Here is a 26,270-nt window from a genome sequence, read left to right on the forward strand (position 1 = left end):
AAAGAACCCGATGAAAATTGCCTCCCCATATTTCCTAGCGGCATAGATGTCCTTCACTGACCATGTGCTCCCATAACTGATCAACTGCATGCCTTCCCTCTGCAGCAAAGTCACACCCATCTTTAGTACACTGTCTAATCTGAGTTTTGAATGCTTGAGCATCATCAAAATCATCCGATGGAGCCGGCTTTTCGCAGAAAGCACAGACATCCATTCCTGGCAGTAAGAATGGACAACAATCTTGAGCCACATTTTCGTTCACATACTTGTCCAAGTGCTCATGAATGGAGGCAAGTCGCAGAGTGCTCTCCACTTCGTCAAAATCTCTCGCGTCCGATTCACCAATGGCGTCCAATACCGCTGCTTTTGCCTTGCAGAGGATGATCATCGCCCAGAGGCCTTTTTCCAAAGCCAGATGAGATCGAACATAATCGATGACCATGACCGTTTTCACCAAAGCGAGGTGCTTCTCAACAGGCACTCCTTGTAATTGAGAAAAAGAGCTCAACAGAAGCTGGGCGATCACTTTTCTTGTATGCTGATGGAAGTGACTCTCTAGCCTCCTAAAAGGTAGCTCTTGGAGATCCAGAAGGCCAATAGCATTTTGTGATTCAGCCACCGTTTCCAAAGTGACGTGTCCCTTTTTGAAACCTGCTATGCCTTGAGACTTATTGGCATGAGAAGCTTTAGAATTGGTCCTCTGGCCATTATTGACATCGTTGCCAAAGCCACCATAAGAGGGCCGACTGACGAATGGAAAGGATTGTGCAGGTCTGATCAATGGATAGCTTTGAGAAGCGGAATCGTAATTCATATTCGAAAGGATTGGCATGCGAACCGCCGGAGAAGCAGGTATCGGTGGGCTGAGGTGGAAGCTTAGAACTGTTGGCAAAATTCCTTTAGTCCAGCCTGTGGGCGAGTAGAAATAGGACCATTGGAAGTTTATTGATGACATACCTGAATGTTTGCTTGGAAAACAGCACTGAGCGATTGGAAATCCTCTGTCTTGTGTTGACGAGGGTGATACGCTTTGATTCCGAGGGAACGCAAAGTCCTTGAAGTCTCCCTGTATAAACCCGGCTTTGTAAAAGTCAATCTCGTACAGGTTCGTCATGGTTTCTCCAACAGCGACAAAGCTCGTCCATCGGCTTGAAACATGGTACCTTGTTCCAAGTCTAACGGCGTTCTGTCTTGCGAAGTCTTCACGAGATCGAACAAGACCCTGACGCTCAATTGCAGTTTCCATATCAAGTAACGCGTGTTTTACTGCAAGGTACTTGATGTCAGAAGAACCAGTTGTGCACTTTTCTATAGCCAAAGTATGGCTCATTTCAATCCGGGTCTGGTCAGCTGTAGCTCTTAAAATAAGGTGGGTCGGGGCCTCTCCAGAGTGAAGGTCAAAGAGTAGAAAGGTTGATCGAAATGTGAAGGGATGGAGAGGGGCTGTGGGATGAGGAGCCTGGATGAACGGAACAACATTCGGTCGGTCGGGCTGCTGCTGATGTGATCTGCATCCAAAAGGATGAGACAGAAGATCTCGTCTTTCAAATCCCTCGCCCAACTCGATCTCGCATTTCCAGGTACTTGGCATGATTCCGGCTGACAGCATTCGCATGAGCCTGCCGGCCCAGTGTGGGGTTTCCCCAATATCGACAACCTCGCCGTATCCACCACCATACTCGCCGATCCTATCGATCAAACGGTGGGGGACATTGTGCCCAATACCGAGTGCAAAGAAGCGTATCTTTTCTCCAAGCCCTTGACGCGTTTCCCAGACATATTCCAGGATGCTCTCAGGCTCAACTTCTCCATCTGTGATAACAATGATCTGTGCGGAAGCCTCTCCTGCACGACGTGAGTCGACGGCATTCTTGAGAGCAAAAGCAAGACGTGTTCCTCCAAAGTCGGCCTTGATGGCCTTTGCATAGCTTCGTGCGTATTCGAGATTGGCCTGTGTGTAATTCTGCGATTGTCCCCATAGGAACTCAGTGTCAGTCCCGAACGAGACAATATTGAAGCGACAACCTTTGGGAAGGCTTGCAATCGATAGAGACATTGCCTTCCGTAAAGTTGATATTTTGGTCGTCTTACGCCTCCCTTGAAAGTATGGTATAGAGTAGCCCATGGAGCCAGAGCGATCCAACACAAAGATGACCTCACCGTTGAATCTTTCTGCATAGGCTGTACCCTTAAATATCTCTGCAGGTTTGATGCTTAGCATCAGAGCAGCGAGACCATCTTCGTTGGGAGGAGAAAGAATGGCACGAGAACGAATGGGATGAGATGGGTGGGCCTCAATGGATACAATGAAATCCTCGTCCATGATCGCCGAATCTGAGGTGAATGTGGCGATAGTTTGTGTAAGAGACTCCTCAGCCAACTTTTCCTTGGCTGTGCCGAGGTCAGAGAAGCTGGAAACTTCCGTAGATACTAGTGGAACATTCTCCTGAATGTTGGCGTAGTGGTTGCAGTGAAGCTTCTGAATCCGTTTGCTGTCTATGACCTTGACCGTCACATCAAGGCCATCTGTTTCCATCTTGGTCCCTGCATGGTTCAGAACCCCCTCAGAGTCGGCGTATCGTGGAGCAATAGACATCGGAATGATGACTTCGAGAACTTCCCCACCATCTTCGAATATGGAAGTCTTGATCTCCTGTATGTACTCAAGCTGTACGCTCACGTTTGTTTCCGCTGGAATGTTTCCGATCATGGTCTCGAAGATCTCAGGTGTGTGTTCTTCCAGCAGAGCCGCAGTTTCTTGCATCTCCACGGCCCTTTTGTAACCCGCCCTAGCCTCATCTTTGGCTTTCACTTTGCCGGTGAGCTCCCTGTCTTCGCCAATGGTACATTTAAATCCTACCACGACAGCGCCATCATACAATGGAAACGTATATCGTGCCTCGCCGATAGCCTCTTTCGTGGTGTTGGTGAATCTTTGCAGAAGTGTTGTCCGAGAAATGTTGCCGTCGACAAGAACGTCCGCATTCACTTTGAGTAATGGTAAACACTCATCGGACGACTCCTCTTCCATCGGGGGTTCTGGTGGCGGTGGTGGCGGTGGGGGCGGTCGTCGTGAAGTTGAGCGTGACGAGCGAGTGAATGGATAATCGGAGCCGCTCTCCGGTGTCCAAAAAGAGCCATCAACTGGCGACTGAGGATTGTGTTCTTTTTGGGCTGGTGCACCCACGTGCATGGCGATAGCAAAAGCCTCGGAAACATCGGGGTTGGGAGCTCCATAGGTAGAGTTGGGTGCGGCCGACCCCCAAAGCTCTTGCTTGGGGCCTTGGGTACTGCGAGTGTTGCTATCATCGAAATTGTCCAGCGAAGACGTGCTGACAGAACCCTTAAAAACGTAAACTTGCGGAGAACGACGTGATTGCCCTTTCTCTTCGGCGGGATGAGCGATGTCCCCCCTAGGCGGATAGCGAACCCCTGATGGAAGCCGTTCAATTCGGAATTTGGGAGCCATGATTAGCTGAGACTTTGCTAATTTCAGTCATCAAGGAAGCAGAGATCAGGCCTCAAACATCCAAAAAGGCCATTCGGGCGGTGTATAAATTCGAAAATCAACAGTGACTCCGTCCACGCACGCCGTTCTCATTTGCGGGGTCGCGTGCCGAGTTCCAATTTTTGTGCCGCTAACCTCACGCATCGTGATTGGGCCTCTTCCTTTGCCATGCAGCACACGAGAATACCGGTGGCTGAGATGTTTCTGCCATTGTCTTAGTTGCCTGACGGCAGGGAGGTTCATGTAGGACGAGCTTGATGCCTTATGCAGTCAGCCTGCCTGAATGTAACGTTGCGGGCTGCAAGACCAGTCAATCAAGAGCCATGGCTGACCCAAAGAACGGCGATGTCGAGCTTTCCTACATGCTATTACCCAGTATTACGACGCATGCTGAAACATTAGGCGACAATCTCCTGCATGCCGTGGGAACTTGACATACGCTAGCTTGAGAAGTGACTTCATGGTACAAATAGGCATCAAGCATGTCTCTACAAAAGACTGACGGTTTCAACCGCTAGTATCCCCACAAGACAAATGTGAGAAATTTGTGCAAATCAAAATGAACACCACCAGGACGTTACAAGGACCTCTTCTACTGTCATCAATATCGAAGAAGTTGCTTTCTGCTCTGGTCACATTCAGCAAGGCAACCGAAGCTGATACTACCATCTACCAGAAACAGCTGACTATCCTGAGGGATGTTCTCACCAGCATTGCTGCGTTGAAGTCGGACTGGGACCCTGTCTGGACGCCCCCAGACACAAGCCACGGTCCGCCAAACGGCAATCGAGAGGTCGAAGCTGCACTCGCATCATGCCAAAATATACTCTTCGGGCTCCGGGAAGCTCTCGTGGATGATGATCGCGTATTGATCGATATGGCTGAAAGGCAGCAGCAAACAAACAGAAAGATCACGACTATACACGCGCTTGGGGAGAGACTGATCGCAAGTATCAACAGCCTCACTCTCATCGCGTACTTTCTTGAGTGCAAAGAGTATAACGTCAATGCTCAGCCGTTTATATAATTTGGATATAGACTAACGATCAACCTGCGCCAGCAGTAATGAAAGCATCGAATTACTTCCGCGCATGACAGAAGGTCTACAAGCATTTTGTGACTGGATTTTGGAGCAGGATATTCTAGGCACGCTGTTGTCTTCTCCTGTACGCCGATCAAATGCCGGAGTGTCAACAGACTCGCAGAGCTCATCTTCGAAGCTCGAAGATGCAGTCGCACTTTGTCACGTGAGCATGTGCGACATGTCATCTGGAATAGTCAGTAGGAGTGCGGGAAAGGAACCACCGACTTACCAAAACGTTTGTCCGCTGGCTAAGCTTACGGAAAAGAGCTCAACGACGGATATGAAGCTCATGTGTCTCTGTGAGTGCGAGGACCATACTGCTTCGTTGTATTTTCAGTGTAAGTAAAGACAGCAGCCCCTTTTCTCTTGTAATTGCGGGTAGACTGACAATTGAGGAGATAGTGCCTTTTGGTCAAGGTGTACCGGTTCTAGAGATACAAGCCGACTCGCAATACACGTGGTACATGGCTTCCCGATCAAATGATAGGCCTGTGTTACTTCGGATACGTCCCAGACAATTTGGAATACAAGGTGCGGCAACGAAGTGATATAATGTTCTATGCGAGATTGATGTTCTTTCTCACCTCTTTCAGAATGCGCAGTCATGAGGTCGTTATGGAGCCGATCGGCTCGCAACATTCTCGCTTATGTGAACTCAAACCTAGTACAGACCACACCCTCAGATGGAAGACTTTTCCGAGTGGCCAAAGATCGAGTGTCAGTTCTGTGCTCAAAAGCGTATGTAAACCCGTTCACTGTCTGTTACTGTTAAACTTGAAACGAAACGGCATGAAGCTACTACATTCAATAGCACCAACAAACACGCTGGAAGCCTCATGAGTGCTCGTTTTTCTGTCGGCAAGAACATTTTTCCCGTTCCATGGAAACGATGTCATGTGCAGATCTCTCACTATCGTTGCGCGAATGAGAGGTGGTTGAAGCTTGCATCAATGTTTGACTGCCCATCTCTCTTTATTGATGAGGATTATCTTTCTGTTTTTCTTGGGGAACTTTCCAACTCCCCGAGCACGGGGAACACAACAAACCAAAGCTTCACGATCAAGGGTAATGAATCGTTGAAATCAATCAAAACGTGACTGACTTCGAAGAATCAGTGCACAAAGACACCGTTGTCGAATCTCAAGGCCGCCAGGTAACCTTTCAAGCAGCTGACTGTTTCGAAGTCATCGATAGCAAAGAGAGGGAATCAATTCCTTGCAATCGAGTAGAGCTCACTTTTCAGAGTATCTCTGGTCAGTCATTTGCACGGTGGAATGGCCCCCCTCTTAACAGTCAAACTAATTATATTTCTCGAAATAGCTGCCGATGACTTTTTGGCATGCATGCGTAGTATGCGCAATATCCTACTCGAGAAGATAGCCCAGAGCGCTGTTTTGGGTGAAAGTATTCTGTTTCAGAGGTGAGACCACCAGACATCAAAATACTCAAGACTGACAGCCAATTGCGCACCCTTTTCTAGCCCTTCCAACTCTGCATTGCCACAGGACGAGAAAAGGACGGAAACCCATGTTGCCATAGTGAAGGAAACAGCCACAAGCAAAGGGATCCGAGGATTAAGAATAATTTTGAGTCACAACAGGTATCCTGGTACTATCACTTGGGCAGGTACGTGTCAGTTTGAGCACCACTGACTCGGGATTACATGTTCCATTCTAACACTAACAAGTCCCTTTATCATGGATCAATGACCTAAGGGATGGACAGCCTTTTGGAGTGTTTGATTGCGCTTTTCAGGTGCTGAAGTACACTCAATCAGCCCAACCAGTCATCAGAAGAATGACGTGGCATGAGCTATTGGACTGGAAAGACAGAAGAGAATCGCATCAGATCTCACCTATACCCCCTGAGTCGCTCGCAGGCACGGCTGCTTCAAGGTGAGTTTCGAATTCCTATGGTCAGACTTCCGAATCCGAAGCAAGAACGACTGTGACTAAGAAAAAGCTCTAGGGAGGGGCTTATCTCTTCTAAAAGATGGTTCGATGAATGGCATCGTGTTGCGCGCATTCTGCAAACCCCGAAGAGCGTCCGCAAAGACGAAGAAACCTATCGACCAATTCGGATTGCTGTCATAGACACAGGCATTGATGCGATTTCAGAGATCGCGTTGAGATACAAGGACTTCGTGAACAGCACAGGAAAACCGCAGCGCCCCGAGGAAGGGAAGCTGCTCCATGGAACACAATCGATAAGACTCATTCTGAGTATGTATGACACGGCTGAAATATTTGCAGCGAAGGTATTTGAAAGTGATGAGGCGGATGAGAGAACGGCGCCAGACATCATGGCCAAGGTATTGAATCTCTGACTAAAACTCGTTCCGGAAGAAACAATCTCATACAAGAATTTAGGCTATCGAATGGGCTATATCCCACAAAGTTGAAATCATTAGTATATCAGCTGGTTTCACGACTGCTACCGAAAGACTTCGCTCTGCTATCCACGAAGCACATGCTGCCAACATCATTGTCTTCGCCGCGGCTTCCAACTGGGGCAACACAGAAAGAGTCGCTTACCCTGCTCGCATGAAAGATCACGTGTTATGCATGTTTGCTACCATGGGAAACTTGAAGAGTCATCGAGACATCAATCCTGAGTGGCGTCGTAATGCGGATAACTTCGCTTTACTTGGGCATGACATCGAGTTGCCGGGGCATTCCGGCCGTGTGAGCGGAACTTCAGCAGCTACGGCGCTGGCAGCGGGAATGGCAGGTCGAATTCTTGACTTCGAAAGGTATTATGTGCCTGAGAAGAAGCAAAAGAACACATGGATGCTGAATTCGAAGGCTGGCATGTCAGCAGTATTCAGAGCGATGGCGTCTTCGAGTGAGAACTACGACTGTATCCACCCGAAGAAGTTGCTCTCACTGTGCAATGAAGAAGATATCGGCGAAAGGGAGATTGAAAGAGCACATGTACACGAGTTTATTATCAGGGCTTTGCAGGATGCAGAGTAGTTAGTAGGTAGCTCAGGGAAACTCTTACTGAATGACTAGTTTGAAATCCCCAAGTCTTCAATTCAACGAGATAACCTGATCCTTTTCGTGCGTCTCATTATTCAGGATAACGAACGCTTCGTCCAGCTGATCATCCTCAAACACGTAAAACATCTTTTCGCCTTCAGCAGAGACGATGCTCTCCACGTCAATTTTGCCGTCGGTGTCCTCGAAGGTTGCCTTTTTTGTGTATGGACCAATCGACCAGTCAGTCCTAAGAAATCCCTTATGCACCTTGGCCAATCTAACAGCCCATACGAAATCGGATTGTTCGGCGGCTTTTATAGTTGTCTCGCATTCGCGACTGTTGTTTGTACCGATGTCGGCGGAAGCAATCCCTGCGAGGTCTCTACAATACAGACCTAGCTATTAGCCCTGAAAACGGACGACGGTACAGCGGAAGAGTTATGTGGCAAGCGGCAGAAGATAATGAACTCACGCTCCGACCCCGAATCCCTGCTCAACCTTGCGAGACGAGGACAGCGACCTCGAACCTATCCGGGCAATCTTCATTCCGGTGATGATAAACATGGACCAGGTTCCCAATGTGGCATTGTGCTTCGTGTACTGAGAGATCTTGTTCCCTTCCAAGCAATCATCGACGTACAGCGGATTCACCTGCACTATGTAGGTATCGAGCCTGTCGTAAGCTTCGCAGTTTGAAACGGAGGCCTTGAAAGCTGCACTGATATCTGCTTTGGCGGTAACCGGTGCACCTAACGCAGCCAGAACAGGAGCGCCACCGCTTAAGGCGCCGCCATGCTCAGATGTTCGCGTATCCTCCCACTGGAACTTAACCGCGCTGGTTGAAAACACCCGCATGCTTGCTGGAAACGGTTCAATCTCGTCGCGATTGATGGGGAAATCGATCCGACGGAGGTCGGGTATGAAATGGCCTAGACACAAGGGACCGGTCTCTTTGGCCGTACCCATCGACTCCGGGGTTGGCGGCGGGTAGTCGGTCTGACGCAGCTTGAACCAGACCTTGTCCATTGTGCAAAGCTGTAGACGTGACAGAATGCGGCACAGAGACGAGTTTGGTGTCTTGAAGATCGAGTAAAGACGTGGGATAGAGAAAGCTGCTGTCTGGAACATCAGTCCGCCAAAAAGGAAACGGGGACGGTCGCCAAAAGTGACGGGTGGTTCGCCATAAGTGACGGGTGGTTCGCCATAAGTGACGGGTGGTTCGCCATAAGTGACGGGTGGTTCGCCAGAGACGGGAACAGCCTGATGGCTGGCTGGCGGTTAAGACAAAAGGTACATGTGGTGACATGCAGGCATTTCTACACTTGCGGAGGTCGTGGCTACGTCAGGCTGCCTCTTATCATTATGAATCTCAGACATACTCGCGCCAACTATCGATACCGACTCGGAAACGTGTGGACTGCGCTCAAACCAAAAATAAAATTGATGGACTAGAAAACATCACGAATGCCTCAACGCCTAACCTGAAGGACAGCAACATGAAATGCTACGCTTGTGATGCCCAGGAAAAAGTTAATCGGTCGACAAGTTCCACTCCAACGCAGCACGCAGCATATCCATCACGAATGGGGGTGGTGAGGTGGTAAACATGTACCCCCTACTCGTATACCTCAACTCCCTGATGAGACTCTCTGGGCCAGTAAGGAAACCCGCCGGCAGACCAAAGATGCGATTGAAAGAACCACACACAAGAACATGGATGTTAGACCTGCAAGGGAACGAGATGAGCTCCCTTGGGTTCAGGTAATGAGAGGTGCAGTGAAGAAGAATGGTCATGGAGGACTCTGGACCAGTGATGGTCGCGATCTCCTCAAGAACGTTTGAAAGCAAGTGATGAGCCGAGTCTTCGCCGACGCGAACGTAAACTGTGAGACATAGTCTCTGGTTGCTGCGCGAAAGCTTTCTGACTTGCTGCACGAGCTGGAATAAGTCGATGTAGCTGAGCAGAGTGGGTGCATCCTTCTTTGGTGCCATCACGATGCCGTCGCGAACAAATTGGCTTGCGCCCCTCTCAAATAGGAGATAGTGCTTGGTGTATCCCAACAACGGTCGCGATAGTGCAGCGATGGTTGATGCGAGTCCGATTGATGCATCCGCATAGGTCAGGCCCGCCTCCATGCCAGTTGCTTTGGCGATGAGCTTCTCAACTGCGAGGTGAGGAGGGAAAGTCCCGCAGATCCAGCGTGCACCTCCGGCACCGATGCCATACTGCACGCGAGATTTGTGACCTATCTCAAGAATCCTGGGGCCACATGTGGTGTCGAATAACTGTCTCTGCTGACTCGTTGGACCCATCGTCGCGTCCATCTTGATCAAACCGCGCACCCAGTCATACGACCTCTCCGCCTCTTCGGGATCTTCCTCCACCGTGAAAGATTCTTCGTCGGTCTTGAAGAGAAAGCGAACGGTGCTCGGGGATCTGCAGATACCGACGCTGGCGGCTGCACGAATGACTGCCTCGACGAGGCGGTTGACTTCTTCATCGGTGAAATCTGCTGAGAGGTTGATGCGGACTCTGCTTTCCCAGAAGGGGACGGCCGGAGTGCAAACCGGCGTGGCGAGGAGACCTGCGCAGCGGAGAGCATATGATAGCTTGGCTGAGACGCTGGGCCTGCCGGTGTAAACGGGGAGAACAGGTGTACCAATGTCGCCATAAACAAAGATGCCGAAGCGTTCCAGTTCTTCCCGGCAGAAGCGAGAGATGTTGGCCAAACGCTGCAGACTGCGGCTGATTCGGGCAGGCTGTCCGAGAACCCAGAGAGTCTGCGCCATGGTGGAACTGGGCAGGGAGGCATTTTCCTGTTCGTCGAGGTTCTCTATGCGTTCTCTAACACTTTCCTGGAATTGGCCCTTTCCAACGATTATGCCTCCAATACCCCCTACAGCCTTGGAAAGGGTGCCAGTGCGTATGTCGATGAGGTCCCAAGGTAAGGGGTTCTCCGGATGGTAATCGTTCCAGTACTCCAAACATCCTCGGCCGGTCTTGCCGAGTGACAAGAAAGAATGCGCCTCGTCGCAGTATAATGTGAAGCCATATTCCTTCTTCAGGCGTTGAATCTCGTCCAAAGGTGGCACGTCGGCTTCCATGCTGTCATCATTTAAAGTTAGTAAACAGTTCATGACGATGGTGTTCAGATGTACAAACCTGTAGAGACCCTCGATTGCCACAATGATGTTGTCCGTCGCATCAATACACCCGCTCAACAGCGTCTCCAAGTGGTCCATGTTGTTGTGCTTGAACTTGCGAAGGTTGGGGCAGATCCCAAGAAACACACCAGTGAACATGGAGTTGTGGCAGTTCTCGTCCATAATGACGACGGTAGCGCAGTCGACGAGCGGCGGAAGGGCGATGTAATTTGAGCCGTAGCCCGTGCTCGTGGTGAAGCAGAAGTCGGCACCGAGAAACTTGGCAATGGCATGGTGTGTCTCGTCTCTGAGGAAGGGAACTGCGTCGCTCTCAGAGACGGGTAGCATCTCGAGGCACAAACGCTGCAGCCTCTCGGCTTCGGCGGTGGCCTTGTAGAAGCCGGCATAGTTGTGCGAGGCACCATTCACCAGCTTGGTCGCAGATCCGAATGCGTCACGGGCTTCAACACGGCCAAGGCACTGGGTGAGGAGGACTCGGTAGTTGGCACCCCACCAGTTGAACAGAGGCTCAACGTAGTTGTAAGCGAAGAGACCCTTCTGGGAGATGGGTTTCCGAGTGCCTTTGCGTTCGCTGAGAAGAACACGGAGACGAGTGAGTGCAAGTCGGACGAGCTCGCGCACTTTCTCAGTGCTCCCCACGTGAGGTGGACGGCGCGACTTGACAAGGCTCGAGGTGGTGCTTGTTGACAGGGTCGAGAACGTCCTTCGGCGTTCTGTGTCCCCGGCCACGGCGGTTACGGTGACGGTGACAGCTTTGTCGTTTCCCATATCAGTTCAACAAGCGAGGAGGACTCAGCCCTGGTAAGAGGCAAGAAAGTTGCAAGGGGTAAAGTTGAAAAAGGGGGAGAATAGGAGGTTGATCCGGGTGTTGAGTGAATGAGAGAGTCGACTTGGGTAGCTGGGAATGACCTCATGGAAGCAGGGCGACTTTTCTAATCGTCGCGAGATGACTTGCATCCTAGACTCCGCAGTCTTGGCCAACCCATCGCAACTCGTTGTCTTGGCGGTGAACGTGATGGGACGAGGGAATGAGCACGAGGACCACCAGCATGGGAACATGTAAGCGCTCGCACGAGACCCTCCAGTCTACAGAGTATCACCCGTTCAGCCGCCTCATCCAGACCATGCTCCGTTGTGTAATCTCCGTGATTTTTTCCATTGCTTCCTCTCTCTTCACTGAACGCATGCAGCAGTGTGCCTGCTGCACTGGATCCTCGTGAGCGATTTCAGACACATTTGGAAAGATCTGTCATTGAAGCTGCGACAGCATTGCGCCCGCACGGCATGACTCGACGGGGATAGTGCGGTTGTCCAGAAAAGAAAAAGGCTGTTTTGCGCGGGAGTTAAGCGTTGGACGGGCAATATTTGTTCGAGTGAAAGTATCATGAGCTCTGGAGATTTAGATAAGTACAACGGGAGCATCTGCGGAGGTTTTGTATGAGGGATTTGTCTTGGCAGCTCAGGAGTTAGTGGGTTGGGGTTGGGATTCGTACGGGCGCTTCCCGCAATGGACCAAGCTTTTTTTCTGGGACCATGTTAGTCTCCCCGGACTGCTCCCATTCGTCCTTCAACTCCCTTGTCTGGGGTTAAGGCAAGGACGTTGTGCACATATGCAATGCGGTATTAATCTCATGTGCCCTTCCCGCTCTGAGGATGTGGGCTACGCTGGTTGTGTATCTGGAGGCCTCTGGGATGTAAACAAGGCTTTTCACGATGATGGGAGTGTACCTGTCACATGGCAAAACCCCTCAAACCGATACCTTTCTTCCCCCCAAGCTATTCTCGTCTTTGACGGCACAGCCACCTTCCTCGTTTGTCTTTGGTGGATATTATGTGTAAACATGCAATGCAGCTCTGTATCCCTTACACAAAAGCCGCACGCGTTGATGGATCCCCAGACGCGCGCAACCAACCACCCAGTCCCCATTGTCATCACGGCGCAAAATCTGGATTCGGACTCAATTCTGGCTTGCGAAGTCCACTGAGGTCGTATCGTCGAGTTCTGCGAATGATCTAATGAAACCTTCAGCAATCTGGGATATCTCATGTCGACACCGTGGAGCCTCATTGTACGCATCGTGAAAGTTACAATGGTTCCTCGCTTCGGCATCGGCAATGCAGCGGTGAGAAGTTTTCTTCTTTTGACTCTTGCTGGTCAAGTGATGCATTCAGGAAGTGAGGGAATTATCATGAGAAACCACTGGGAACGTTCTGCGGATACCGGCAGCCACGTGGGATGACTGCGCAGCTTAGACCACACATCGAAGCCCGCCGCGATTCATCAATCTTCAGGCAGCGCACTTTTCCCTTGATGTTCCTTTGGGAGTTCGCCAAGTCTTGCGTGTCTTCCTTCTTCAAGACATCCGGAGCGTGGATGCGACTTAAACTTTGCCTCTGAAAAATCCTCATTCTATACAAGCAAACACGATGGAAGAAGATCAAAGCATCCAATCCAATACCAAGAAGAACTTTCCTGACACGATATTACCAATACCAGGGCCGCGACGTTAGTGCTGCTTATCCCTCACCCTATCTCTCAATGCTGACTCTGGACAATTAGCGTTGCCGGTTCTAGGAAACATCTTGGACATCGACCTCGTCAGTCCCTTGGACTCCCTGATTAGTCTCGTGGCAAAGCATGGTATGTGGTTTTCGCATTTGGTCGTCTTCGCCCTTGTCGCAGGAGGCCATTTTAACCAATAAGATGATGCCTGACTTCTCATATCAGGGCCAATATTCTCCTTAACCTTTGCTGGTAAAAGAGAAATCACCGTCTCAAGCCGCGAACTAGTAGAGGAAGTCTCCGATGAGACTCGCTTCTGCAAGCTCGTCACCAGTGGCGTTGAGACCATGCGGGCGGCTGCTGGTGATGGTCTCTTCACGGCACAGCACAACAACCACACCTGGGGTGTCGCGCACAGGATTTTGATGCCAGTCTTTGGTCCTTTGAAGATCAGGAGCATGTTTGACGAGATGAATGATCTCTCTGAACAACTTTGCCTGAAGTGGTCAGTCATCCGGTCCCACGTCCGCCCACAATCAGCTTACCAATTCCAGGGCTCGTCTTGGTCCTTCAGCGCCAATCGAGGTCGCTGATGATTTCACTCGCCTGACCCTGGACACCATAGCGCTGTGCTCAATGGACTACCGCTTCAACAGCTTCTACCTGGACAAGAAGACGCACCCGTTTGTTGAGAGCATGATTGCCGTACTTGGAGAAGCCGATCTTCAAGCTGTCCTCCCAGACTTTGTCAGTCTATTTCGACCACGAGCAATGTCCAGATTCAGGAAGAACATTGAGCAGATGCAAGGCACATGCCGCGAGATCATCGCGCAGCGCCGTCAGTCATCCACCAAAGATCGGAGCAATGACTTGCTTAACGCCATGCTCAATGGTCGCGATCCCGAGACCGGGGATTCCTTGAGTGAAGAGGCCATCGTTCACAACATCATTACCTTTCTGGTCGCAGGTCACGAGACTACGTCAGGTCTCCTGTCCTTCTCCATCTACTATCTTGTGGAGCACCCAGAGGAAATGAGGAAGGCTCGTGAGGAAGTCGACCGAGTTATTGGAGATGGGCCCATTAACGTCCAGCATCTGCAACAGCTTCCTTTCCTCGATTCAGTCTTCCGGGAGACATTGAGATTGATGCCGACTGCGCCTGGGTATTATGTCACCCCATTCAAGGATGAGATCATCGGGGGACAGTATCTCGTCAAGCCTGGCGAGGCCTTATGTGTGCTGTTGCATACCCTTCACAGAGATCCTGCAGTTTGGGGTGCAGATGCAGAAGAATTCAAACCAGACAGGATGAGGAACCTCGACAGTATTCCAAAACATGCCTGGAAGCCGTTTGGTAATGGCATGCGAGGTTGCATTGGGAGAGCGTTCGCTTGGCAGGAGGCGCAACTAGTGAGTAAAACCGCAACAAATAGGTAGAGAAAGGCACGGGTGCTCACACACGGCTTCTGCAGGTTATCGCGATGCTTTTGCGCAACTTCGACATCAAGAAGGATGATCCTGGATACAAGCTCAAGGTCAAGCATCTTCTTACAATCAAGCCAGCCGGGTTCAAGGTTCGCGTCGGCTTGAGAGACGACAAGAGGCCGACTGACTTCTTAAAAAGCCTAAGGGCTCGCTCGAGTGGTGTCGAAGAGCCTTCAAGACAGGCTATGCAACACGTCTTGTCTCAAAAAGGCCCGATGACAGTCTTGTACGGATCTGATACAGGCACCTGTGAAGCATTGGCACAGCGTCTGGTCATGGAAGCATCCAGAAGAGGCTTTACCCCCAAGTCGATGTCCATGAACGATGCTGCGGGAAGTCTACCTTCGGATGGCCCAGTCATCATGATCACCGCGTCTTACAACGGACTGCCATCGCGGGATGCGACTAAGTTTGTTTCTTGGACCCAGAGTCTTCAAGCTGGCGACTTGAAAGGCGTCCGGTTCGCCGTCTTTGGTTGTGGTGAGCGAAATCTCATGATGCTCTGTTGTGGCGCGTGCTAATGAACATCCCTTCAGGTCACAGAGACTGGCCTGCTACACTTTTCAAAGTGCCAATGGCGCTGGATGCAATGTTGGGTGCGGCTGGAGCTCAGAGACTGGCCACTCTGGGCACCGCAGATACTGCGACCTGTGATGTCTTCTCTGAGCTCGAAAGCTGGCTCGATAACCACCTTTGGCCAGCACTGCTAGACAATCATGGGCGAATTGTGGATCAGGAAAGCCCTGATGTCGATATTGAGGTCAAACTTGGAAATGGATTCCAACCCACAGTACGCAAAGGCTTCATACCAGCATTTGTCGAAGAATCTTGCATGTTGTCAGCGAAAGCTGTCCCTCAAAAGCGACATCTTGAACTCAGACTGCCAGAAGGGGTCACCTACCAAGCCGGCGGTCATCTTCAGGTTTTGCCCCAGAATGATCCACAGCTGGTCCAGAAAGTCTTGTCTAGGTTCAACATTACCGGAGACGCTTTACTGACGATCACATCTCGATCGGGCCGTTCATCCAGCCTGCCTCTCAACAAGCCCATCACAGCCTGGGATCTCTTTGCCAGCCACCTTGAACTCACACGCACAGCAACGCCCAGAAGCATCGAAACCTTGGCAGAAGTGGCTGAGAAAGGGGAGACTCGCGCTACATTGCGGACCCTGTCGAGTAAGACTTCCGACATCCGCGACAAGCGTCTTACCATCGTCGACCTACTCATGACCTTTCACGACATCAAGCTTTCACTCACATTGTTTCTCTCCATGTTGCCGCAGATGCGCCCTAGAACCTACTCTTTCTCGTCTTCGCCTTTCTGGAAGTCTGGCTTTGCGACGCTGACTTATACCGTTGAGGAGAAGGGCGTTGCATCAAACTATCTCGCATCGTTGAGTCCAGGGGATGTGGTGAAAATCTCTCTGATGCCCGCGACACTCAACTTCACTCTCCCTGATATTCACAGCCGGACTTCAACACCGGTGATCATGATAGGAGCAGGCACAGGTCTCGCCCCTTTCAGGGGTTTTGTCCAGGACCGCGCAATTGCACTGCGGGAAGGGGCTTACTTGGCGCCGGCGATTCTGTTCTTTGGTTGCCGCGGACCCGAACTGGATGACATGTATCGTGATGAGTTGGACAACTTTGAGAAAGAAGGCGTGGTAACAGTCGTCCGCGCCTTCAGTCGGGTAAGAGGGGCACCACACAAGTACGTCGTTGATCAGCTGCCAAGCTTCAAGGACCAACTTTCAGAAATGTGGAAGAATGGAGCACGCGTCTATGTATGTGGTGCAAAGAAAGTTGCCGATGCGGTGTTCGAGGTGTTGCGACCAATGCTGCTTGAGGCGGAGATGGAACCTGGGCAGCCAGTTGCCGTTGACATTGACACTTGGAACAAGACTATCCCGGGTAATCGATATGTAGTCGAGATTTCAACTAATGGTTCTGTACGATAGACATGATGGTGTATTTTCATTTAAAAGAAAAGTGCACTAAAATTATGGAGGTACTTTACCATTCACGACAGTCACTTGGAGAGAGATGATTTAGACAACGACGACATGTATTGCAGACCCAGACCCCAACTAAGTCAAATATCTAGCGATGTAGAAAGCAGCTTTTGGCTAACGAGTGTGGGTGTGAAAAGGCCGAAGAGGCTGAACATGATGTCGGCTCATAGTCAGGAGCTTAAGGGAGCGTCGAGGGCGTAGCCGAAGGCGAGGGGGAGGCCGTGCCGGGCTCGCACGTGTCCCTGCTGCAAGATCCGCTGGTACGGTCGACCAGGACCCAATCGCTGGATCCGGTGGTGGTTCCGAAGCCGTCGGCGTCGAGGAGACGGCACTCCAGGGTGACTGCGTTGTAAGAGAAGGCGACGCAGTTGGCGAAGAGGTCGCAGGAGTTGGCGCAGATCTCGATGGTGAGAATGAGGGGAAGCGTGCGCTGGTTCTGGCTGGTGCCCTCGGCACAGGTGGGGTTGCTGTAGCTGCAAGAGCAGAAGGTCAAGAGCGTGGAAGGAGTGTACGGGAATCTGGATCCGAAGGTTGTGCAGATATCAGGGCCGGCGGTGGAGGAGGGCTCAACGTCAGAGGACTAGATTAGGGGAGGATGGTCAGCGTGGGGCCGGTGATCGAGGTCTCTAGCGAGATCTCAATCGAGGTCTCGCCTACCGTAGGAGTGGGTTCATCAGAGGTCGCGGGAAGAAGGCTGGTGGCGAAGGTCGTGGGGTCCGGGAGGACGCTGGTTGGGAAGACATCGGTGGTGGAGGGAACCGGCTCGTCAGTCTCGGTGGCGGAAGGTCCATCAGTCTCGGTGGCCGAGGGCTCATCGGTCTCGGTGGCAGAGGGTTCGTCCGTCTCAGTAGCCGAGGGCTCGTCTGTGGCGGTAGCAGAAGGCTCATCAGTCTCAGTGGCGGAAGGCTCGTCGCTGGAAGTGGCAGAAGGCTCGTCAGTCTCGGTAGACGATGGCTCATCTGTAGAGGTGACGGAGGGCTCGGCGTCGGTAGAAGAGGGGCCCTCAGTCTCAGAGGAAGTTGGCTCCACGGTCTCGGAAACGTCGTCATCAGTCGACGTGGACGAGGGCAAGACGAAGCTGGTTGGGGTAGATGTGATGCGGACAGTAGTGGTCGTCACACCAGTTCCAATGACGGAGATAGTATCGATATCAAGCGAGGTGATAGTGATAGTCGTGGTGCCCGGGAAGCTGTTGGTGACGAAGCTGGCAGTGATACCCCAGCAAGAGCAAGCAGAGCGGTAAGCAGACGCACCGCTGCATGCAGAAGCGTAGAACGGGACAGGGGGGAAGATAGCCGAGGAAACCAGTTGACGGCCCTCAAGGTCACGGCGGTCAGGGCCCGAGAAGCTGGTGACGACAGGAGGCTCAGGGAGGCCGATGGAGAAAGAAGGATCGATGATAATTGGCGGGACGGTGGTGGTGACGGTCACAGTGGAAGGGGCGAATGTGCGAGTAACGTCAAAAGTGGCGGAAGAGGTGACAGTGACGAAGGTGGTCGTCTCAAAGCGGGTGATAGTAGTCCTCTGGAAGGATGAGCAGTCGGCCCTGCGGGAAGCTTGAGTCTGGGGACCAAGTCGGGTTCCCGTAACGGCTCGAGCACAGTTGTTCTATCAGTTGAGTTAGTGTATCCAGCTGACGAAAAGCTGACGACATGAGTTCTATTGTTGAGTTTGTGGACTTACTGCGTTACACTGGGCATCGGCGGCGCCAAAGGCTGCCGCAGCAGCTGCGAGGTAGACTTGGTACTTCATTGTAGCGAAGAGCGAGTGACGCTTGGGTGTTGGGGTCTGAAGCTAGGGTAGTGAATGACTGTGGTCGTTGTGATGAAGAGCTACTTAGAAACTGATCAGAGGGCCACGAAGGCAGTTTATATAGAAAAATTAAACGGTGTTGAACTCTAGTCTTCTTTCTGAGCCTCCAATTCACACGTAGTTGGGGGAGGCTATTGGGTTCAGCTGTGAGAGTCTCGCCTCAGTCACTTGGTCTTACATCGTCACATTCCAAACCTGTGGGATGAAACGACTAGCAAATGTTGAGCGCGTTACTCAGAGCCACGAGCTGTCGCTTCTCCAGAACAGAAGGATGCAAGACAGACGTTGCCCCGAAAATATGGCAGTCAAAAAGCAAGTTTTCAACGGTCCTGGTGGTTCTTTCACGGAGGATCTACGGAGTTCCCCCTGTAGATCAGGGAACCTGACAGCATATCCCTAGCCAGCCGCCGACGCATTCACTTGGGTTCCTGCTTCCTGAAATTTTGGATTTTCCTCCGCAGCCTTAACCATCTGCGATGAAGGGGCATGCACGGCATGCGGGTCGGCGACATCCGGCCGGTGTGGGTGGCTGGTGAGGTAGCGGAGCGCGGCCGGGGAAGCGGGTCCCACCCGGACTGCTCCCTTGTCTCACGATCTGACGATCTTGCTCTCTTGTGGAGTTGAAAACACCTCGTGGCTAGCTCGCTCCGCGCGGGAACTAGGAAATCACGCAAGTAGCCGCAAGGCGTTCTCGAAATAAACACAGACATTGACGCGGAAGACGCGTTATTGCCATGGTCCGATGTTTCCATGATGAGGACTTCAGCCCGAATGTCACTCGGAATGTTCTCTGCAACATCGCGTTTGCCACTTCTGACGGCCAGTCTCGTATAGACATGTCGAGTAGCTAGCCGGAGCTGTTCTCCGCACCATCGGGGAATCAAGAATGTCGGGCGGTGGATGGCATCATGGCGCGTGGGAAGGATTATAGGCTGTGAGAGATTGAATCAACGATTCCAGCGCCTCCCCCTTGGTAGCCTTACTTGCAGCTTGAAAGCTAGGCAAGGACCTGCTTGTTCTCATGAAAGTCTAGCGTTCATTCCAGAACACCCTGGCCGAGGAGGTTAGCTGAAAGCTCAGCCCGAGACCTGCCACCATTCTCATGAAGCCACCATTCCAGACGGAAGCGCGGAGACGTCGCCAAGGGTCTCGGGCGACAACGTTTAGCCTCATGCGGATGACTCACGCTAAAAGACTTGGCTTCGTACGATAACCCACAACGAGGGGTTTTAAGGACAGTAAATTCTGCCCGTACTAAGATCTAACGTCCTTGAGCAGACTCTCGAGGACTTCAATCGTTTCACTGCGCATACTTGATAAGGGTTACACGAACAAATAATGACCTCACCATTACCATAAAGGAAATTATTCAGCAAAACGTTCACATGCAATTGGGTATTTTTTCTACCTCGTCGTATTCTTTTTCACCATCCATTTTTCAGCTCTCATGCTAGCCTAAGGTAAGGCTTCTCACCCGCCACCAACTCTTGGACGTGGACATGTCCATTGGTCTTAGCCAAGGACGGAGGCTCAACAGCCTGGTTCTGTTGCAAATCATCCAACGAGCTGAAGCCTCCACGTACGCAGTCTGCCTCGAAGCCCTTCGCTCTCAAAACGCTGGCGGCAACCCGCGCGTTGTTTCCGTTGTAGCAGAGGAGCAATATCGGCTTTGAGCGATGCTGCTCCATCTTCTTCCCAACCTCGCTTGTCGCTTCGAATGTTGCTTCCAATTTGAGCCACAGGGTTTCAAGAACCTTTGCGTCTGAAAAGGGCTCCCAGTCCTTCGACTCCACAACGGGAACATTTTCGGACTCGGGAATGTGATGTGTCTGATAATCCTCTTGGCGCCTCAAGTCAACGATGACGGTGTTGGGGGACCTCGGGATGAGGGACGCGCTGCTCGTATCCACATATCGAGGCGTGCTCGGCAGCTTCTCGCTGAGCTCGTTCGGGATTACGCTTTCGGGAATGTGCATGAACGCCTCCGCAGGCTCCTTCTCCCATGCCTCATCATACCGGTGAAGGTCCACCTTTTGGAGATTCTGAGCGACTGTTAGCAATGTGGACTCCGTGAGGCTCGCCAATCTTGCGAGTTTGGGTATTCACCTCGTTGTGGATCGTTGGGAAATGTTCAGGGCCTAGCTTGGCGAAATACTCGTCGATGTACTGGTATGGAAGGTCGCAGCATACGAAGACGCAGTGAATCTCGCCATTCTCGCCGGCAAGCTCGCTCAACGTGCCGGCAGCCTTGCGCTGGTCGAGGAACTGGAAGAGCCCCTTGAGATTGAACCCAGAAGAAGGGCCGCAGACGATGCCCTCCCTAGTGAGGTTGAGAGAGTATGAGTAGGAGTCATGCGATCCAACGTGCTCAATGTGGTCGACAGCAGCTCTCCACGGGAATTCCACGGGCTGGAGAAGTGCGTATGAGCGCGGGCCCGGCACGCGGTCGCCAGCAGCTGTGCAAACACCAAGACGATACACAGAAGGCTTGTTGTCCTTGAAGTACGTTCCGAGACCGGTCATGGTTCCTGGAAGTTGGATGTCAGTTCGAAGTGTGGTTTCGTATTCAAAGGTTTGACCTACCAGAAGTTCCCATGCCGGCGCAGATAAGGTTGATTTCAGGCAGCTGTCTGAGGATTTGAGGACCGGTCCAACGGATATGTGACTTCCAGTTCTACAAAATTCGTCAGTCGTGAACTGAGCAAGCCATCCTCTGACCACTCACATCGTCGTTCTCATATTGGTTCGGGTTCATGGCCGTTTCTGACTTCTCGCCAATATCCTTCGCCGCTCGAATACCGCCTCTGGGGTCTGCAGGTTCGGGTTGTGATGGGCCGCCGAACAAAGTACTGGGAAAGGCACCGAGTTAGCTAAGCTGGTCTGTGGTGATCCCTGGAAGTGCGTAATTAAGGGAAAGCGGTTTGTGACTTACATATCCAGTCCGAAGAATTGCATCAACCTCAGTTTCGCCTGGCTTGTCTTGTTGCTGAGGTATGCTCTAACATCCGAGTTTCCGTAGTAGACTCTTGAAATCAATGACATCGAGATGACCGTCGATCCGGAACTATACTCAACCACCGTCTCGGTCTTGCCAGGCACAACACCATTCTGGAGCAGGTTCAGTGCTGGCATAGCCTTGACGTTGTTGGCGGGATGCATCGACATCATCTTGGCGTAAATTCGGACTCCATCGTTGCGGTATGGGTTGAGACAATCGGGGATCTCGACAAGGGGTAGAGGAGGAGCAATATCCGGGTTGAAATAGTCCTTGACGGCGTCAGGACCTTTATAAACGTTAAGATGGTTGACCTCTGCCATGATTAAAGACCTACTCTCAAGTCGTTTGGAGTAGTAAGAATAAAGTTATTGATCCTGCCCGGGTATCTGGTTGAAGGAATCTGATAACGAAAGTCTGGCACAAGGAGATTTATACCTGCAAGATCAACTGCTGCAGAGATTCAGCATTCTTGGTACGCACTAGGGCGCACAAAGTAGGCTGACGCACGAGCTGAAGTCACATCGACACCGGATGAACAAGAGAATCGGGGAAACCCCTCCGTGGGGTTACATTTGCCGTAAATGTTCTCACTTTGACATGGGATAAACATGCGTGAAATCGACATAACTCTGACGATGGAGTCTCGAAACGTGTCAAATGACGCCCGTTACGGCAGGCTGGAGAACCGATTACTTGCGCTAGTATTTGGGCGGGCTTCTCCGTCCTTCTTTAGGGCCTGGGGTTTGCGTCCATTCTGAGCATGATTGGCTTGTGATCCCGAAACTAACACCGAGCTTTAAGCATGTCGACATCACGAAACGCGGCGTTGAAGAGGATTGATCGACGCAGCACTCATCAAGGTCGGCTGCGAGCCTGCGGCGTCTCGATGGCACCATGCAACGCTCATGTCGGTCAGCCAGGGGGGGCCGCGTCGCTAATTTTTTCCTGGTGATCTATTATGAGAAGGTTGCAACGTCGAGTGTCGTGCGCAATTCATAGCTTCAGACGCAAATTATCGCAAAGATGCCGCGTAGCCGCGGGGGGCATTTTTGGAGTCGGCTGATTCGACGATGTTATATGAAAGCCCTGTAGTTGAACGCTCTAAGAGAGAGAGTTTGAGCTGGTTTTTCGGGAGGTTCCCCAGTTGAGCTTGTTTCACGGGAGCAACCCGCAAGGGTTCTTGTTTCCGTCCTAATCCCTGTCAATTGCCCAGCGCATCAGACCCTCTAGACCGGGGGTTGCCTCCACTTACCGCGATGACGATCGTAGGATTCAACAATAGTTCAGACTTGGCGGCCGGCAGTCTAAGGGCAGGAAACAAGGGTCTCTGTCCTCTCAATGGCCCTAGAACGTCAAGCAGTAGCGAGAATGCTTATTTGGCCGATTACCCGGATGGCCAGCGTTCGGTCTCCGATGTTTGGCACCGATCCCGGCCGTGTTTTCCTACTTCAATTTCCTGTGCTCTTTTGCTTTGATTCCAGCCGCTGCATGCGAAATATTCTTCGGCTCATGCTTTGAATGATCAGCTTCCAAGTTTGTCGCCAAAAATATCCCTCATCATGAAGGAAGAACAGCCGAGCGGAGTCCTCGCTTCAGACGACCCGAGGAATTCGGCGATGGAACAATCCAACTCGGACAATGGCAGCAAGACGCTGAATCAGTCTGACGAAGAGAAGAGCACCGTTCATGTCTTCAATGAGCAGACGAATTATGTGCGGCCAAGAACAATCATTACGGTAAGTTGATTGCAGAGAATACTCGAGAACTATGCTGATGGCTTTGCGACGCTTAGATCTTCCTGGCTTGTGCCACCGTTGATCTGGTGGCCCTCATGGACCAGACGACATTGGCCGCCAGTTTGAACATCATCGGCAATGCTCTCAACTCTAGCAACCAGACCGCTTGGATTGCAAGTGGCTATTTCATGTGGGTTTCGATCTTACGAAGGCGTCATCAACCGCTAATTCCAAGGTTAGAACATCGACTACAGGTCAACTGCTGTATGGTCGGTTGTCTGACATTTGGTCTCGCAAATTTATCCTTTTGATTGGTCTTGCGATATTCTTCACTGGATCTCTAGCCTCTTCCGTTGCAGCGACCGGTACCCAGCTCATCGTATTTCGAGCATGGACCGGTATTGGTGGCGGTGGGCTCATGACTGTGGCACAGATGATTGTCAGTGACGTAGTTCCCCTGAGAGAACGAGGAAAGTATCAGGGAATTCTGGTAAGCAACAAAACCTACGCGTAGATATTCTTCCTTGCTAACAACCTCTCCAGGGAGCAGTTGTGGCGATTGCCAACGGTATTGGTCCTGTTATTGGCGGTGCTTTAGCTTCGCAGTCACGAGACTCCTGGAGATGGATCTTCCGTCTCAACATGCCTCTGACCCTACTGTGCACTGTTTGTGTCATCTTCTTTATGCCACTGAGAAAGGTGGAAGGAGATTGGAAAATGTGAGTTCTTCATTGCGTCACCCTTCCTTTTGTCCATTGTTGTGAAGGGTCGCTCACGTCCGTGCGAATCCAGGAAGCTCAAGGCAGTGGACTTCGTCGGCAGTGGCTTAGCTTTGGCTGGCACTTCAGTTCTGATGCTTGGTCTGACATGGGGTGGCGGCGAGTACCCATGGAACTCGGCGCATGTCATAGCCACAATTGTTGTTGGCTTCGTCGTCTGCGTTGCTTTTGTGATGTGGCAGTGGAAGGGGGCCAAGTTCCCACTCGTTCCTTGTAGGTGACTGTCCTTCGTCGTGAAATATCTTCGCTGACTAGCTTTAGTGCATATTTTCAAGTCTAAGATCGTCAACGGCGCCTGTATTACCATGGCTATCAACGGCTGGAACTTCGTTGTGCAGGTCTACTACATCCCAGCCTTCTATCAACTGGCGTACAACTACTCAGCAACCAAAGCCGGCGCTATGTTGCTTCCCGTCACTCTGACACAGACCTTATTCAGCACATTGTCTGGTCTCGTTGTTCATAAGATCGGTCGATACAGGGAATGCATTCTCCTCGGTTGGGTAATGTGGGCTGTAGGCGTCGGTCTGATGTCTACCCTGGATGAAAACTCCAGTGTTGGCAAACAAGTAGGGTACTCCTTACTCATTGGAGCTGGTGTTGGCAATACTCTTCAGCCGTAAGTCTTTTCCGATGTGTCGTACCCTGGGCTTCGCTGAAATTTCCGACAGCGCCTTGATTGCGATCCAAGCAGGCGTTAGCCGCAGAGACATGGCCGTAGTAACCTCGTTCCGCAAGTAAGTCATGATGCGTTATGAATCGCATGCTGTTGCATACTCACATTGTTTTTAGTTTTATCAGAAACCTTGGAAGCACGATTGGTTTGGCAATCTCGGGTACACTCATGTAAGTATCTCTATTCTGATGGCTCTCTTCTTGCTTACCTGATGGCTAATGAAACTAATTAGTAACAATATCTTGTCAGCAAGCATCGCTGGTCTTGGTCTGGCAGATGATGAAGCCAGAAGACTTCTTGCCAATCCCCAGCATGTCCTGTCAGAAATGTCTCAAGCCGACGCAGATCAGGCAAGAGCTGTCCTTCTGCCAGGTTATCGAAAAGCATTCCGCATCATATTCCTCGCCATGGCTGGGCTTGCTTCAGTGGCATTTTTTGTTGCATTCTTCCTGATGCCACAAGTAGAGTTGAGCCGACCTGACGACAAGGATTTGAAGGACGCTGCACGCAAGAGGACGGAAGACGAAAAGACCGAATCTTAGTAGTTAACTAACCAACTTGGTGAAATTTGAGTTGCATTCTTGATGTGAATGGCTTACTCGCCTAATCCTCATTGGATGCAGGGTCATTAAGCTTCACAACGATATATTTTTATTCTAGTACAATCTCGGTGGTTCGTGATATCATACCACATGGGGATGTTTCCGTTTATTCGTTCTATTTAATTGAAATACCAGACATTGCCAGAGCAAGATGCATGGAATTAGTTTATGATTCTGACCGGCCCAATGTTGATACTCATTGCCCTTTTATTTTAGCGGCAGGCATGATGCCAGCCTTGCCTCTTGATAATCTAGGCCCCGGTTGATCTTAAGCCCAGATCTGCCCGAGAAGTCCCTTGCGGCCACGATGTATGTGTTCAATACAGAAGCCTTATCCAATTGTCCATCAAAGTGAATAGTGCGACCGGGTTTGGCCGCAGCAATAGATGTGGAGATGGGGACCTTGCAAGCTAAAACGTGGACTTTATAACGTTCAGCTTTACAAATCTTTCTTTCAATTCCCGGACCCATGGGTCTCCTTCTTCTGAGATGCCCGGAAGAGTTTCCAGCGGAAGAGGGAATGCCATTGGGACAACAAGATTATTGACAGTGTGTAACCAGTCCAGAGGCGAACCCACCTTACATGGGTCAATTGACCTGGTTGTAAGGTGTATGAAATCCGAATTCCAATTGATACGACACGTATCTTGTCGCCAAAGATCTTTTCTGGAGGGTGGCACGGCCGACCACGGTTCTAATCCGGGGAAATCCGTGCTAGACCATACGGGGAACCAGAATCAAGGCTGAACTTTATAGTTGTAATATAGATTCTAAGTAAAATTCATAATAGCTAGCTAGAGGCTATAATAGGAGCTAATAATGCTAGATTTATTACTATTAAAGCTTCTACTTTACATTATTTCTAGTTATATCAACCAGCCTGTTAAATTAACACAACACCTTATGTATTCGTAATAATGCACTACAACT

General features: G+C 51.0%; 5 protein-coding genes across 5 annotated transcripts; 2 read left to right on the plus strand and 3 right to left on the minus strand.

Moving 5' to 3' along the window:
- Positions 1–9,103: 9,103 nt before the first annotated feature.
- Positions 9,104–11,506, minus strand: FUM8 (Aminotransferase FUM8; the record flags this gene model as incomplete). Its single annotated transcript, XM_036637618.1, has 2 exons — positions 9,104–10,679; positions 10,737–11,506. The coding sequence occupies 2 exons, from the start codon at positions 11,504–11,506 to the stop codon at positions 9,104–9,106; spliced, it is 2,346 nt and encodes a 781-aa protein (XP_036497626.1).
- Positions 11,507–13,165: 1,659 nt separating this feature from the next.
- Positions 13,166–16,683, plus strand: FUM6-1 (Bifunctional cytochrome P450/NADPH--P450 reductase; the record flags this gene model as incomplete). The annotated part of the gene is made up of 6 exons (XM_036637619.1): positions 13,166–13,244; positions 13,299–13,379; positions 13,467–13,746; positions 13,796–14,651; positions 14,714–15,206; positions 15,263–16,683. The coding sequence occupies 6 exons, from the start codon at positions 13,166–13,168 to the stop codon at positions 16,681–16,683; spliced, it is 3,210 nt and encodes a 1,069-aa protein (XP_036498572.1).
- A 232-nt stretch (positions 16,684–16,915) lies between these two features.
- SANT (S-antigen protein) lies at positions 16,916–18,489 on the minus strand (the record flags this gene model as incomplete). Its single annotated transcript, XM_036637620.1, has 3 exons — positions 16,916–17,317; positions 17,395–18,345; positions 18,421–18,489. The coding sequence occupies 3 exons, from the start codon at positions 18,487–18,489 to the stop codon at positions 16,916–16,918; spliced, it is 1,422 nt and encodes a 473-aa protein (XP_036498571.1).
- Positions 18,490–19,994: 1,505 nt separating this feature from the next.
- On the minus strand, positions 19,995–21,867 carry cysM-0 (Cysteine synthase B; the record flags this gene model as incomplete). Its single annotated transcript, XM_036637621.1, has 5 exons — positions 19,995–20,591; positions 20,656–21,077; positions 21,133–21,223; positions 21,275–21,398; positions 21,482–21,867. The coding sequence occupies 5 exons, from the start codon at positions 21,865–21,867 to the stop codon at positions 19,995–19,997; spliced, it is 1,620 nt and encodes a 539-aa protein (XP_036498570.1).
- A 1,239-nt stretch (positions 21,868–23,106) lies between these two features.
- Positions 23,107–25,280, plus strand: dotC-6 (Efflux pump dotC; the record flags this gene model as incomplete). The annotated part of the gene is made up of 9 exons (XM_036637622.1): positions 23,107–23,283; positions 23,340–23,473; positions 23,524–23,773; positions 23,827–24,002; positions 24,076–24,275; positions 24,324–24,681; positions 24,734–24,799; positions 24,855–24,908; positions 24,971–25,280. 9 exons carry the CDS (start codon positions 23,107–23,109, stop codon positions 25,278–25,280), a joined length of 1,725 nt encoding a protein of 574 aa, XP_036498569.1.
- Positions 25,281–26,270: the final 990 nt, after the last annotated feature.

Source organism: Colletotrichum siamense, assembly GCF_013390195.1.
Source record: "Colletotrichum siamense strain Cg363 chromosome Unknown KSG_Cg363_contig03, whole genome shotgun sequence".
NCBI classification, from domain to species: domain Eukaryota; kingdom Fungi; phylum Ascomycota; class Sordariomycetes; order Glomerellales; family Glomerellaceae; genus Colletotrichum; species Colletotrichum siamense.